The 15273-nt window shown below is 56.2% G+C and overlaps 2 protein-coding genes across 4 annotated transcripts; one reads left to right on the top strand and one right to left on the bottom strand.

The window, feature by feature from the left end:
• Positions 1–632: 632 nt before the first annotated feature.
• Positions 633–3175, top strand: LOC308667158 (uncharacterized protein). Its single transcript, XM_081326285.1, has 2 exons — positions 633–648; positions 1914–3175. Exon 2 carries the CDS (start codon positions 1922–1924, stop codon positions 3065–3067), a length of 1146 nt encoding a protein of 381 aa, XP_081182411.1. The 5' UTR covers positions 633–648; positions 1914–1921; the 3' UTR covers positions 3068–3175.
• Positions 3176–3366: 191 nt separating this feature from the next.
• Positions 3367–14514, bottom strand: HPX (hemopexin; the record flags this gene model as incomplete). Of its 3 annotated transcripts, none has more annotated exons than XM_081328070.1 (9): positions 3367–3660; positions 4237–4381; positions 5118–5248; positions 5603–5719; positions 5946–6158; positions 6296–6449; positions 6612–6838; positions 7272–7342; positions 14343–14514. In XM_081328070.1, 9 exons carry the CDS (start codon positions 14441–14443, stop codon positions 3374–3376), a joined length of 1446 nt encoding a protein of 481 aa, XP_081184196.1. In that variant the 3' UTR covers positions 3367–3373. The 3 variants fall into 3 exon arrangements, with proteins under 3 accessions (XP_081184196.1, XP_081184197.1, XP_081184198.1); XM_081328071.1 differs by lacking the exon at positions 14343–14514 and adding an exon at positions 7553–7617; XM_081328072.1 differs by lacking the exon at positions 7272–7342.
• Positions 14515–15273: the final 759 nt, after the last annotated feature.

Genomic DNA, 15273 nt, shown 5'->3' with positions numbered 1-15273 from the left:
TGTCTCCTAGTCCAGTGAAAGAGAAGCGGGGGCTGCCTTGAAGATGCCAAGGAGGGGACATGGAAGTCACAACCTGCCCCAGAGCAGAGGGGCTGCTCAGCCGGGGCTGCCTCTGGGGCTCTGCTCAGGCCAGGGCCAAGGCCGCAAGGCAGGGCGGGCACCTCCTTTCAATGAGGCCAAACGAGCCAAGCATCTGGGCACTAATCAGCAAAGCCTTCAGAGGTTTGAAAACTGGCCTGCAGCCGCCCCCCCCCTCATGAACAAGACTCCTCCCTCCCAGCAAGGGAGAGCAGGCCAGAGGGGACAGAGGCCCATTGAGCAGAGGCTGTTGGAAGACTTGGGGTTCAACCCGCCTCAACCTGCCAGCTCCTGAAAAACCATCAACTGGCAGAAAACCAGGTGAGAAACAGCAAAGGCATGAAGTCACCCTTCCCCCCCCCCTTCTCTCCAGGGAATTCTATCTATCCACCCACCCCAACACCTCCACAGAGCTTCTGGAGGGGCTCCAGCTGGAGGAGGCCCAAGGCAAAACCTGTGAGCACGTGGCTCAGCTGGGCGGGGCAGAGATAAGTTGGGGGTTTATCAGGAGGCAGCAGGTACCAGCAGGTGTCCAGTCCCGGTGGAAGTTTGCAAGAGCCAGGCCATCAGGTAAGGCTAAACCAGACCCCTCCCGGCCCCCAGCTGAGGCCCTGAGTAGGGAACTGGGCAGAGAGAATCCCAGGGAAAGACCTGAGGCAGGGAACGTCAGAAAGGGGAGGGTCCCTGCTGCAAGGGGATCCGCACTGGGCTCCTTGGGCTTCCCTTGTCCTTGAGGAGAGGGCTTTGGGTTATAAGCAAGTTCTTGCCCCCCACCAGGCCAGACTATGCATCCAGGAGACTGCATGCCTGTGGGGGCACCTGCTGTGGAAACTGACCAAGATGAAACGGCCGGTTCTTCTGAGCCACCTTGACCCTTCCCTGGGAACAGGCTGCCCTCCCTGCCCCCAGTGTGCCCAGCAGCCCCCTTGGCAGTGCTTGGCCAAGGATGCAAGAGGTGAGCCGTGCCCTTGGCCATCTCACCGCACAGGCTGGAGGGCGGGCCCCTCCTCCTCCTCCTCCTGGGGCTTCCTGCCCCTCCCCTGGAGGGCAGCTCAAGGGCAGAGAGAGCCCTGAGGGCGAGTCCTGCCCAGCCTCTCCGGAGCCACCAGCCTGGGCCAGAGCTAGGGAAGCAGGGCCCCTGCCCCCTCCTCGGTGGCCCTGGAGAAGGCAGAGCTGCTGTGGGCCCCACCAGCCTGGGTCATCCCCAGAAGGAGCTTGGTTCAGCTGGACTTGCCTGTGGCTTGTGCTGGGGGGGGGGGTTTGTCATCAATTAAGTAGTAATAGCTAGCCACCTGCCTCCATTTAGGCATGGGGAAGTTGCTGGGGTCTTCCCCTCAGGTTGAATGCTGAAAAATTGAAACGTTTTTGGAGACATGTCACCACAAAGGATGGGGGGGGACTTACCTGCCTCTTCCCTTTCTGCCCTGGGGGGGGTCAAACCTCCAAGGACTCAGCGGCTGTGTCCCTAAAAGGGTCTTTCAACTAGTCTCTGCCCCTTTCTCTTAAGTGACCTGGGGAGGGTCGGGGGCTACTTTGCTGCCACGGACCCCTCCAAAGCCCCTTGGCCCAGGCCTTCCACAGCCAACCAAGGAGGCCAAGAAAATTCCTCCGTGGGCTTCCAGTGAGCAGCCCACCTCGCTGCCCCCACGGAGGCCGGGCGGAAGCGGCATCCGGTCGCTCAGCTCCTGCGGGAAGGGACGAAACCCGCAACGCTGACTGCCTGGCCGGAGGGCCAGCAACGCCGCCTCGGGCAGAGCGCGGGGGTCCCGGACTCCGGCCGCTCGTCTGGCGGCGGGCAAGCACCCTGAGCCCCCCCCCCCCGCCTCTCCTTGCAGGACGCGGCATGGCGCTCTTCTCCCAGTGCCTGGAGCCGGTGGGCTTCCTGCAGTCGCTGCGCTCGCTGGCCCTGGGGGTCGTGTCCCACCTGCAGGGGGGCTCGGCCACCGCCGAGGAGCTAGCTTTCGTGCGCAGGGAGCTGGAGCTGTTGGAGCGCGAGCTGGCCGCGGGACCGGGGCTGCTGGAGGACGGCGGGCTGGACGCCTGCGAGGACTGCGTGGCCGCCGCCTTCGGGCAGCTGTGCCTGGCGGTGCGAGCGGCGCCACCGGCCGCGCCGCTGGAGACGGAGCTCTTCGCTCAGGGCTGCGCGCGGGACAAGCTGGAGCGCCGCCTGCTGGGCCTGTGGCGCCGCCTGCAGGGCAACGCCGTGCTCACCCTGCAGCGCCCCCTGCTGGAGCAGGCCGTGCAGCGCCACCGCCCGCGCCGCCCGCAGATGGCGCTCTTCTGCCAGAAGCTGAACGCCGTGCTGGGCGCCGGGCTGCTCTGCCTGCTGTGCCAGGCGGCGCTGGCCAAGCGCGACCCGGCCCTGCTGCTGGGCGTCTGGGACCAGCGCGTGGCCGCGCTGCACAGGCGCATGAAGGAGGCGCTGGGCCAGTGCAAGGGCTACTTCCGCGACCAGGCCCGGGAGGACGTGGAGCGCGCCCTGGAGCAGGCGGCGGCCCCCGACCCGGCCGAGCTGGCCGCCTCGGTCCTGCGCAAGCTGGAGCAGAACTACGACTGGCTGTGCTGGGCCGTGATGGCCTGGCGGGCGGAGGGCGAGGCGGAGGGCGAGGCGGGCGGCGGGGAGGTGCTGGCCCAGGGCAACTTCGTCACCGCCCGGGGCGCCGCGGGGCTCCGCCTGCTGGCCTGCTACCGGGAGAGCCCCTCGGCCCTGGACCGGGCGCGCACTAACCAGCTGATCGGCGAGCTGGAATGGAAGCTGCCCAACCCGCCGCCCGAGGTCTACGCCAGCCTGGAGGCCGAGCCGGCCCGCGCTCGCGGCTACCTCGCCCGCCGCATGCTGCAGAAGCTGGCCGAAGGGCTGGGGCCCGGCGTCACCGTCCTGGTGGTGCCGGGGAAGCTGGAAACAAAGAGCAGCTTCCCGCTGGCCGCCAGCCTCCTGCACGAGTACCACCACCGCCTGGCCTCGGGCACCGTCTGCATTTTCGGCTAAGCCCCCCGAGGCCAGCCGCCTCCCGCGGCCCCGCCTCCCGCTTGCCAGCGGCTGAGTTAAGCGGCCCGCAATAAAAACCTGTTCTACCGAGCCCGTCTCGTATCGCCCTTCCTGCACACCCGGTCCCCGCTCCGTACGCGGGGCGACTAGGTCCCTTCCGAGACAGCTGCGCCCGGGGGGGATTCGGCGCTGTCTGGGTCAACCCCCCCCCCACACACACACCCTGTGCTGGTCTGCAGCGTCCCTCCCGAGTGGGCGTCTCACACACAAGCAAACGCAGCATTCGCAGCATTGCTGAGAGGAGGTTTATTGAGGGGTGTCTCGGGGGCGGTGCCCTCCGGGGGGAGGATGCCGGGGAGCCCCCGGGGGAGAGCAGCGGAAAAGGACGGCCGCCGTGTTCTGGGCTGGCGCGGGGACGGTGGCGGTGCTGAGCTGGGCCACGTTCTGGTACTGGTGGAAGTCCGCCCCCACGAACAGGAAGACCCCCTTGGTGGTGCAGATGGCGCTGTCCACGCGGGGATGGGGGAGGAGGAGCCGCGCTGCCCCGGGGCCACGAGGACTCTGCTGCAGGTCGATCGGCAGAAGTTGATTTCCTGGGAGGGAGGGAGGGAGGGGCATCTGGTCAGACTGGCCTTGATCTGAGATGCCAGGCTGGGGGGCTGGCCACAAGCAGAAACGCCCCCCCCCCGACTCTCATGCTCCCCCCCCCATTCCAAGTCTCCAAAGCCCCTCCTCCTCTCCTCTGCTTCCTTTCTTCGCAACTTCATTGCACACACACACACACATTCCCATCTAAAACAGGGATGGGATCTTGCTCAGCGAGGGGGGGGATTTCCAGGGGTTGCACCTCCTCATCAGAGCCAGGTGTTTCCCAGGTGAAAGGCCTAGTTTCAGGACAAAACCTCGCAGGGGCCTCCCTGAAAGGGTGGTTGAGCTTTTCACCTGCGCTTTGGGTTAGACCTGGGGTGAAAGCTTTGCTGTTGTTTTGTGTCCCTACTCTAGCCCATCAGAGATCTCAGCCACTTGCAATACAAAACTGTGATTTGCTTTGGAATTTAAGCGAGGTCAGGGACTAGCTAGACCCAGAAGGGGCGTCCTTGGGAGAGGTTGTCCTCTGAGCCCCGAGCCCCCCAAGAAAAGCGACCGTCCACCCCCTCTTTGGTTGCCACCTTGTATGATGTATAGCACCGAGGAGTGAGGGCAAGTGAAGGCAGCGTCTGCCTGGGACACACCCAGCTCCTCCACCAGGGGCCGGGGATAGCCCTCCACGCGGGTGTAGCCGTGCTCAGATCTGTAGATGGTGACCTGGGAGTCCTGCAGGGGGCAGAGAGAGAGAGAATGGCCAGCTGCTGAGCCTCGGGTGCCCCCCACCCTGCCCCTCCCAATTGACCTCCGAGGCTGCCACTTCCAGGATGCCCTGGTTGGTGCCCCGTGTTTCGGTCCTGTTCTGGGGCCCTCTAAAGGGATCACGGCTCTACTGGGCACACCTCTGGCTCCGGGGGTTGCCTGCCCTCTGGCCTGAAGACACGCAGTCAAGGGCCCAGGAGCGCTTGAAGGGAGCTGGGGGGGGAGAGGTCCAGGTAGAAGGGGCAGAGTTTACTGAATGGCAGCCAAAGCCCCAGGTTGGCACCTCTCTCTTTTCAGCTGCGGAGCACATCGGAGCCAGCAAGTCTGCTAAGCTTGTAAGCCGCCCTGAGTCTTCGGAGAAGGGTGGGATATAAATGGAATTTTAAAAAAAAAGTCCCCTTCGTGCAGGGCAATCTTGCTGGAGGCTGCCTCGGGGTGCTGGGTGGGGTGTCAGTGCAGCAGCAGCCGGGTGCAACTGCCTTGAGGAGGGTTCGGCTCAGGCAGCCCCCTTGCAAGAAGAATGCCCCCATTGCCAGCTTTCCTCACAAAATGAGGGGCTGCTCTGACCCAGCCACGGCGAGGGGACAGGAGCAGAGACGGTGACCCACAGCTGGCTTGTCCACCCCTAAAGGACCCTCCTGCGATGGGGGCAGAGGCCCAGATCTTTGAAGGATGCACGAGCCCGCCTCCCTCGGCAGCTCACCTGGATGAAGTAGAGCTTGTCTGCCCAGCTGAACGCGGCATCCACCTCGCCCTCCAGCCCTGACCAGGTGTGGTTCAGAAGCCACGCGTGCAGCCCGTCTCGTACAGAGTCCACCCGGAAGTAGTGGCCACCTGAGTGGAGTAGGAGAGCCGGCAACAGTTGGAGGCCCCACCAGCCCTCAGCTGAGGTGCCCCCAGGACGAGGCAGCCCAGTCCAACCACCCCTAAAAGCAGAGACGGGCTGCCTCACATGCTGTGGCCACACTGCACAGCAGTGCAGTGTAGAGGGTGCTATTAACATCTCATCCCACTTAGCTTAGACTTAGAGCAAATTCAGGGCTAGGCCTCATCACGGGTGAATCCGCCCCATGGAAGCATGAGGGAAGAAGCCCACGTGACCCACTACACTCCCCGATTGTGGGTTCACTGAACTGTGCTGGCAGCCCAGGTTTGCCCTGCCCACCCACCCCCAACCAGCTTGCTTACCACGAAAGGCATAGATGCGCCCAGGGTCATCAGAGGAGAAGGCCGGGAAAGGACGCCCACTGCAGGCGTTGAGGATGCCCCAGAGTGTGGCGTTCCTCCGGGACTCCCCCCCATGGCCTGCAGGGGTAACAGGGTAAGGCAGTGAGGTAGAGGACACTGCTTGGTTCCCAGCCAGGAGGAGCCCCCCCCCTTGCCTCCTTAGGGTGCAGGGTTGAGCACCACGGCCTCTCCCTGCCCAGCACCCAGGGCCAAAGATTTCCCGCGTCCCCTCTGTTGCTGGCCAGGCACCCGCCCAGGGCTCAGCTGCATCTTTCCCGGCAGCCACAGGTGAGAGGAGACCCACCTCTGCCAGGGCAGCGCATGAAATAATCCCGGGCATCCCGTGGGTAGTGGGGCGGCACATCACCCCGCAGAGGATCGAAGCGCAGGAAGCGGATGCCTTGGAAGCAGTAGTAGCGCTCCAGCCAGCGCACAGCCGCGGTGCAGTTGGAGACAGCCGGCCAAGTACGCGGCTTCACCACTTTCGTCCGCAGGTCATAGGTGAACACCCTCGGGCCTGCAGGGAAAGGGGGGGTCAGTGCTGGAGGGAGGCGGTAGCAGCCAGAGCAAAGGAGCAAACACCTCCCTCCCTTGGGCGAGGCACAGAGGCTTCCGACCTGCCCTTGGACCATCAAGCGAGGGAGCCTTTCTCACCCTTGAAGAACAAGATGGTCTCAGACGGACATTCCTTCGGATGGCACTCCACAGCTGCATCCAGATCGGCTGGGATGCCCGGGAACACCTCCTCAATCAGCCTGGGGTAGCCGGACCGAAGCTTCCCTTTGCGGTACGCCCAGAGCTTCTTGCCCTGCGAGGGGATGCAAGATTGCCATTTCACACAGCCTCCTGACCGCCTGTCCATGCCCCTGGATGCACCTCTGCCCGAGCCTGCCAGCCCCTCCCTGCCACTGTCTTCCCTCCCTGGTGGCTCCATCTGCTCCCCCCAAGCCTGCCTGCAGGTTGGCAGCACCTGGAAGAGCAAAACGTTCTCATGGATGTCGTCCTGGGGGTCGTGGTAGTGGATCCGGAGGGCAGCATCGATGGGGCCTTGGATCTCAGGCCAGGAGTCCTCAATGGGCTCTGCAGCCCCCGTGAAGCCCTTCCAGACCAAAGAGCCTTTGAAGAAGATCATGGTGCCCGTCTCGTCCAGTGTGACGGCATCAAAGCCCTCCTCATCCGCACAGCGCTGTAGGATCTCTGGGGAGGAACAATGGAGATGGCAGTCAGTGACACACACACACACACACACACACCGCAGTGAGGGTCCCCTCCAGCCAGAGCGCCTCCTAATCTGCAGAGAAGGCTCATTTCCACAACAGTCCCCCCCCACTCAGCCCTCCCCCCCCATCTGCAGGCCTGGAAGACTCCCCTGGCTGAGGGTGAAGGTGACTAAAGCGCCCTCCTCCTAGCCCCCCCCCCCCGGGTCTTCTGGCCATCCCTTAGTGCTCCCCTGGCTGAAGTGGGCCCAGACTTCAGGGTGGGGGTGCAGTGGGGTCCCCAGGGAAAAACTCTGCCCTTCCCCCACCCACCAGGGAAGGAGAGAGAGTGGGGGAAGCAGGCTTTCCCAGATGGGACCCCAAGGAAGAGCAGCTTGCAGGGTCTGCTTCCACCCAGAGGGAAGCCCACCCACCAGTGCTGTTGGCTTCAGGCTCCGAGCCCAGATGATGCCAGGTGCCAGCTGTCCTGTTGCCACCGTGTCCCCTGCCAGAAAAATCCCTGTTAGGGTTTGGTCTTTCAGGGCATGCCCTCCCACAGCCCAAGACCCAGAAGGGATCCCTGGTAGGATCCTAGCTCAAGGGCCCCACTACAAATCCCATTGTTCAGCACCAAGGCAGAGAGCCCAGCCTCTGGCCCCTTCCAAGGACTGGGCTTATCCCCTCCCCCGTGCCCTCCTGGCCCACAGCCACTCACAGGGGGTGGGCGCCCACCAGTGCCAGGGCCCAGCTGAGGCAGAGAGCTGCAGAGAGGCCACCCATGATGCTGTGCTGCCAGCCCAGCCTGGTGCCCACCGCTTATATAGGGGCAGCTGGACGTTTCCCAACTGAGGAAACCACCCAGCCCATTGCCTAAGCCGGACCACCCACTTTAACCCCTTGCACCCCGTCATGGCAGCCCCGCCACACCTTCCCGCCACTCCAGGCTAAAGAGTTGAGTTTGATCTGCTGCTAAAATCAATGCCACACCCCCAGGAGTCATTCCTCCCCCCCCCGCCCCCTCCCTGAAAAAGATCAACCTGGCTGCTGGGAATCTCTCAATGGCCTGGGTGAAACTGAGCCCCCCCCCCTGTTCAGAGACACCCCACTGCTACTACAGGGGCAGATGTGGAACTTTGGGGGAAGCAGCTGTGGGGGGAGGCCCAGGGGCTTGCTTGGGCTGGGCTGTTGAGTGGGAATCTGGCAGGTCTGAAGTGGGGAGAGACATCCTGCCCGCCTGTCCCTTCCCCAGCTGGGCCCGGGCAAGAGCCGGAGGGACAGGCTCTGTGTACCTGCTCTGTGTACTCAGCAGACAAGGGCTCAGGGTCAGGAATGTTCCCCCCCTCCCTTGCTCCTCTCAAGCTGGCTGTCAAGCTGAAGGCTTCCAGAAAGTGAGCCCCCCCCACAACCCCTGGATGGCGGACCCTCCCTGGAGGGGGTTGTTTGGCTGTCTGCTCAGAGCAGGGAAGGATTCAGGCCCAAAGCAGCCATGTGGCCGAAACCTTGCAAGTTTTCAACCAGAAATCTCTTCAAAGCCAGAAGAGTTGTTACAGAATAACAGAAGGGCCCGTCAGAGGTCCTCTAGTCTAGTCCACCCCACCCCACCCACCCACTTCTCCCAAGCAGGAGACCCCACACCATTCTGCACAAATAGCTGCCCAGTCTCTTCTTAAAGGCCTCCGGTGACGGAGCACCCACCGCATCTGGAGGGAAGGCCTTCCACCGGTGGATTGTTCCCACTGCCAGGAAATTCCTCCTTACTTCTACTCTTTGCTGATCTGCCACTTGTTACTTCTTGTCCTGCCCTCCAGCGCTTTGGAGAACAAGACAAGAAGTACTGGACGAAAGCTAACCAAATTTAAAGGGACCCCTTAGTGACAGGCAAAATGTTGGCCTCCAAAATTACTAAAAAGACCCTTTCAGACCCCGGGAGGTGATGTCTTTATTAGGATGGCCATCTATACTTTGCCAACCATCCTCCTCCTCAAGCCCTTCACGGTCAGTCCTGGGTTCTCAGGATCATTATTAATGGCTCGACCCACGCGCTGGGGTGGGAGTGCGCACGCCCTGCCAGACGGAAGCGAAAGCCAAAGAGCGAGGGCAGAATGAAATTTGGGCAGGGACAAGCGTGGGGGTCCTCAGCAGGGAGAGAAGAGACCAGGGACACCTCTGGCCCAGGAAGAATGGTCTGCACAAGGGAAAAAGACTGCAGAAAAGCGGGGCGCAGGGTGGTGCTGCACCCACAAAAGCAGATTCCCTTTCCTGCCACAGTTGTTAAATGAATCACTGCAGTTGTTAGTCACACGGTTGTTAAGTAAATCCGGCTTCCCCATTGACCTTGCTAGTCAGAAGGTCACCAAAGGGAATCACGTGCCCCCCCCAGGATGTGGCCACCGTCATACATATGAAGCGGTTCCCAAGGATCTGAATTTTGATTACGTGACCGTGTGGATGTCGCAATCATTTTTTTCAAGGCCATTGTAACTTTGGACGGTCATTAAGTGACCTGTTTTAAGTTGAGAACTGCCTGTAATGTGAGTGTGCCGCTCTGCAACGTTCCTGGTTCCTGGGCACTTATAGTTTCTCCGTAGCAACTTTTCTAAAGCCTCTTCCGGGGGAGGGGGGAATACATCCAAGGACCACCTTCCACTGCAGGAATGGGGGATTTCCCCCCTAATTGTTACAGTCTTAAATGCAGTGAAACATTTGTTGTGTTTAGAAAAATGGGCAAAGACACACCACACAAATTCTGGAGACGCTGCTGCTCCAAACCCGCAGATTTAGAGGGGGGAATTAAAGACGGCGGGTTTTTTTAATCCAATTTCTGCAAAATGCACAGATCAGACTAATGCTAAAAGGTAAGACACATTCCTGTTTACAGATGATAAGCAGGGTTCCCAGAAGCTCTGAAGGGAGAATGAGGAAACAGTACATAGCGTTACACACAAACGCACACACAAAGTGAAGCTGCCAAATAAAATAACACGGCTGGGGGTGTCAGTGGATGGAGGAGGCAGGAGCTGAGCGCGGCTCCCAAGTATGGGGAAATCCCCAGGACTGTCCCAGGTTGTGCAAGCCTCTCTGTGCCCATCCCTGGTCTGGGGGTGGGGTGGGGAGGAAGAGGAAGAGGAAGGACAGAGGATCCTTTGCTGCCCCCTCCCTGCAAAGATACCTGTTAGGCATATGGTGTTAGCCTACAATGTTGGGTTGAAAATATATTAACCATAATGCTATGACTTTAAGAAGTTAATTGGCCAATGGGTGTGTAAGTGTTCTCATGGCCATAAGAGGAAGCTAGGAACGTAGCTTCTCTCTCTCTCTGAATTCACTGATCTCTACTATTACTGTTTTTGCTCTGCTGTTGGTTTACTACTGTTGTAAACCTGAACTGTGTATTGACCTCTGGACTGGTAAGAAGACTTTGTAGTTTGGATTACTCCTTGGACTGTTGCTATTGTGTATGACCTGGACTGTTTATTTTTGACTGTGCATTTTTGTTCTTACACCACCTCAAAAGTAAACTACTTTTTGTTTTTATAACTCAGTGTATTCTTGTGTGACTTTTACTGCTCTCAGTACCCTTCCTTGTCTGTGCAACTCCTTGGTAGCACAAGGAGACCTCTGCACAACAAATTCCTTAACACTGGTTATGGGCCCAGGCCTGTACTGAGAGTTAGTACACACAGTATTCCTAGCTGAGTTTGTGTTAGCTATTTGGTGTAAAATGGCACAGGAACTGTTGTCAGGCATCTCCTGGATAACCCGGTTGGATGGGACAAACTATGTTTCCTGGTCCACGAAATGCTGCTTGCTTTTGCGCAAGGAAGGACTATGGACTGTTGTAAATAACCCACCAGATACTACTGCTTGGGATCCAGATGACGAAGAGGATGCAAAGAAGATAGACGACTTTAAACGAAACAATGAGAAAGCACTTTGCATTATTGGACTAACACTGAATGACCAGCAGCTTGTCCATATTCGTGGTGAGGAGTCTGCTGCTAGGTGTTGGGGCGTTTTGCGAAGGCTTTATGTTCGTGACAGTGTGGGTGCACATATACACCTTACACGTAAGTTGTTTAGGGCTCGTTTGCAGAAGAATGGAGATATGCTGACCCATTTAAATTACATGAAGGCAACTTTTCAAGAGCTTCATGAAAAGGAGCTGATTTGGTGATGGTTTTTAAGTCCTTACATGGCATGGGTCCGGAATACCTCGGGGACCACCTGCTGCCGGCGTCGACTCCCCTCCGCCCCGTGCGTTCCCACAGAGAGGGCCTCCTCAGGGTGCCTCCAGTCAGAGAATGTCGACTGGTGGCCCCCAGGGGGAGGGCCTTCTCTGTGGGCGCTCCGGCTTTGTGGAATCAGCTGCCGGTTGAGCTCCGGATGGCACCGGATCTCCGCTCCTTCCGGCGCGGGTTAAAGACCCATTTATTTGAACAAGCAGGCCTGGCCTGATGGGGAATTACTTAGGGTTTTAATATTTATATATATATTTTATTGTTTTTATTGTGGGCAATAATTTAATTCTTTTTTAACTTTTGTACTTTTGTAGTTTTAAGATATGCCCTGTTCACCGCCCTGAGTCCTTCGGGAGAAGGGCGGTATAAAAATTTAATTAAATAAATAAATAAATTTTTTCAGAGTTGCATCAGGTCTACATTATTCTGTCATCTTTGGATGAGAGTTATGATGAGTATGTTTCTTCTTTGGAAGTCCTGACCAGAGAGGAACTGACATTGACTAACATTACTGGGAGACTGCTTGAAGAGTCCAGAAGGAGGCGTGACAGAGACCAGCTGAGAGAGACACAGCCACAAGAGGAGCAGCCATTTACCACTGCTTACAACGTCAAGAAATGTTATTCTTGTGGGGCTAGAGGGCATATAGCCAAATTCTGTAGAAAGGGTAAAAAACAGAATGTGAATAGCAGTGGGAAGGCTAAAAAGAGCATTGGTTTGGCTATTTCTGGTGAACCAACATCCAGAAACAATGAATTGTGGGTTGTTGATAGTGGGGCTTCACAATGCATTACTAAAGAGAAAAAGAGGTTTGTTAATATGAAAAACAGCAACCAATATGTTTCACTGGCCAACGGTTGGAGGATGAAGGCCTCTGGTGAAGGTAATTCCTATTGTCCATGCATTGATGAACAGTTACCTATGTTATATATACCTAAGCTAAGATTCAACCTGTTATCTGTAAGGGAATTGGTTAAAGTTGGGTTTGTGGTAACATTCAGAGGGGAGCAATGCACTATTGAGAGGAATGGAACCTGTGTAACTGCTAATTTGAAAAATGGTTTATTCGTTCTCACAAGTAACCAGGTTAGTACAGTTAAAGCTAACTCGATATGTGAGAACAAGAAGCCACATGATGAGTGCATACATTTATTGCATAGGCGGTTAGGGCATGTAAACTTTAACTCACTATGTAAAACAGTTGAGTTAGTAGAAGGAATTAAACTGAAGCCATGTAGTAAGTATTTGAATTGCAATGCCTGTAGTCAGGAAAAGAGTGAGGCAACTCCTGCAAACAGGTTAAACGGCTTCAAAACAACTGTTCCTTTGGAAGTTGTGTTTGCTGATTTAATTGGACCCATGAAGCCAAGTTTAGGAGGGTCATGTTATATTTTGAGTATCCTTGACCACTACTCTCGATATGGATTTTGTTATCTGCTTAAGTCAAAGGCAGACACTTTCCAACAATTTGCAAACTGGCTGAAGTTTGTGGAGAGAAAAACAAAGAGAAAGGTTCAGTGTATAATTACTGATAATGGTACTGAATTCACAAACAAGCGCTTTGTTGATATGCTAGAATCAGCTGGCATTGAGCATAAACGTCCAGCCACCTATAGGCCTCAACATAATGCATTTGTTGAGAGACGTGGGCAAACGTTACAAGCCATGATTAGAACCATGTTAAGAGATTCAGGCTTAACAGATAGACTGTGGGGGGAGGCAGCAAAATGTGCAAACCATGTTCTGAATATAGTTGTTAATACTTCTACTGGTAAAATACCATATACAATATGGCATGGTAGAAAACCAAACCTTGATTACCTGCACACGTTTGGCACCCCAGCTTGGGTCCACATTCCTGCACAACTCAGGAGTAAAGGCCAACATAGGGCTAGGCAATTATACTTTGTAGGTTACGAAGCTAACCATAGATCCTATCGTTTCTGGGAACGAGGCACAACTAATGTATATAACAGTGCATGTGCAAAATTCCTTGAGCACGTTGGTTGGGATAGACTAGAGCAAGTAACTGTTAATACTGATCCTCTAGTGTTTGAGAACTCCTCTGATAACGTAACTAGTAATGATAATGCATCTCCTGTAAATATAAAAGATAAAGAGGAGATAGGGGAGATAAAAGAGGAATCAGAGGAAGGAAAGGAGTCAGAAACTCAAAACCCTGTAATTCCTTGGCGTTCAACGCGCATCAGACATCCACCTGATCGCTATGAAGCCAGTATAATATGTCAAGTTAGTGTAGAGCCATCTAACTATGATGAGATCAGGATGTATCCTGAAAAGGAACAGGCATCATGGAAAGCTGCAATAAACAGGGAGTTGAAGTCTTAGACAGAAACACATAAGCTTGTCTACAATGGAGGCTAAATTTTCATGTCTATCAGTGTTATGTACAGAACTGCTAGTGTACAAACAATTATTGTTAGATATGGGTTTAGATGTAAATGATCCATTTATTGTGTATGAGGACAATCAAGCTGCGATAAAGATGGCTAATAATGCTGCAGTAAGAACAAGATCTAAACATACTGATCTTCGTTATTTAAATGTCAGACAATGTGTCAAAGATAATTTAATACAGCTAGAGTATTGTTCATCTGATGTAAATATTGCAGACCATTTTACAAAGGTACAAAGTGCTGTGAAACACAATGCTAATTGTGAAAGAATGTGCATAAGATTGTAAGAGTTATATATTATTCTACCCAAAGGGGAGAATGTTAGGCATATGGTGTTAGCCTACAATGTTGGGTTGAAAATATATTAACCATAATGCTATGACTTTAAGAAGTTAATTGGCCAATGGGTGTGTAAGTGTGCTCATGGCCATAAGAGGAAGCTAGGAACGTAGCTTCTCTCTCTCTCTGAATTCACTGATCTCTACTATTACTGTTTTTGCTCTGCTGTTGGTTTACTACTGTTGTAAACCTGAACTGTGTATTGACCTCTGGACTGGTAAGAAGTCTTTGTAGTTTGGATTACTCCTTGGACTGTTGCTATTGTGTATGACCTGGACTGTTTATTTTTGACTGTGCATTTTTGTTCTTACACCACCTCAAAAGTAAACTACTTTGTTTTTATAACTCAGTGTATTCTTGTGTGACTTTTACTGCTCTCAGTGCCCTTCCTTGTCTGTGCAACTCTTTGGTAGCACAAGGAGACCTCTGCACAACAAATTCCTTAACAATACCAACCCCACTGCCCACTCTGCTCATTTACCATTCCCAAGGAAAGGAGACCTCTGCCCACCTGTGCCATTTCCTTTGGGGAGCACCAGCCTTGCCAGGCTCACGTGGGGGTGTCCTGGGCCACTCCAGCAGTGGGGCTGGAGATCGCACACACCACCACATCCACAAATGCACACCCACATCCCTTGGAAATTCCAAAGGACTCCAAAGCCCACTTGCCGTTCTGTGACCTTTCAGGCCCCAGCAGAACGCAAGGCCCCATTTCTCAAACCCTTTCAGAGGTTCCAGCTTTTAAGGAGAGGCCGGCGCTCCGTCGGCCCCGCCGCCCCCTCCCCAGTCCTGCCAGTCCGAGTCAGGCTGGCGCTGCCCCAGATTCCCCCCTCCCCCACTATGGCAAATAGGGAGGATATTTGCCTTCCTCCGGCACGAACTGCTCTGATCTCTGGACGGAACGGGAGGAATTCCCGTAACCCCCCTCCCCCTCCCCCGGGAAGGAGGCACCAGGCAGCGATTGGTGGGCCTGATCCTTCCCAGCTGCTTCTCAGGGAGACCCAACTCAGCCTCGACTTCTGACTAACCCGTTTTATGCCGAGACCGAAGCTCCGCCGAGCCCACACCAGCTGGGGTAGCGGACCGGGGGCTGCCGGAGTCTGACAAAGAGCCGTGCAAGAAGGCAGCCCTGCGCCCCCCCCGGGGCAGATCTGCCAGCCCCTCCCGGGGTTCCGGGGAGATCGGGCCGCATCCCCCAGAGCCACGCGTCAGATTCCCCGGGGAGACGGGGGGGGGGGTCTTCTCGGCTGGTCGCGGTGCCGCCTTTGGGGCTTTGCCGCAGGGGGGTCCGGCGGTGCTTTGGGCGGGAGAGCAGCGGGGGCTCCGAGGGGACTCTGGCCCGACCGGAACGGGAGGCGGCGAAGGGGCCGGTGGGGTGGGGAGATGCAACGGTTCAAAAGGAGCCGCAGCCACGGAAGGCAGGGAGGGGACGGGCCTGGGGG

The sequence above is a fragment of the Vipera berus genome (assembly GCF_964194415.1).
Source record: "Vipera berus genome assembly, chromosome: 4".
Lineage (NCBI taxonomy): Eukaryota > Metazoa > Chordata > Lepidosauria > Squamata > Viperidae > Vipera > Vipera berus.
Note: the sequence above shows the minus strand (reverse complement) of the source record. Positions and strands in the feature narration are given on the sequence as shown.

What these genes read in the sequence shown, in the direction of transcription:
- LOC308667158 (XM_081326285.1), top strand. Translation starts at nt 1,922, where the DNA reads ATGGCGCTCTTCTCCCAGTGCCTGGAGCCGGTGGGCTTCCTGCAGTCG.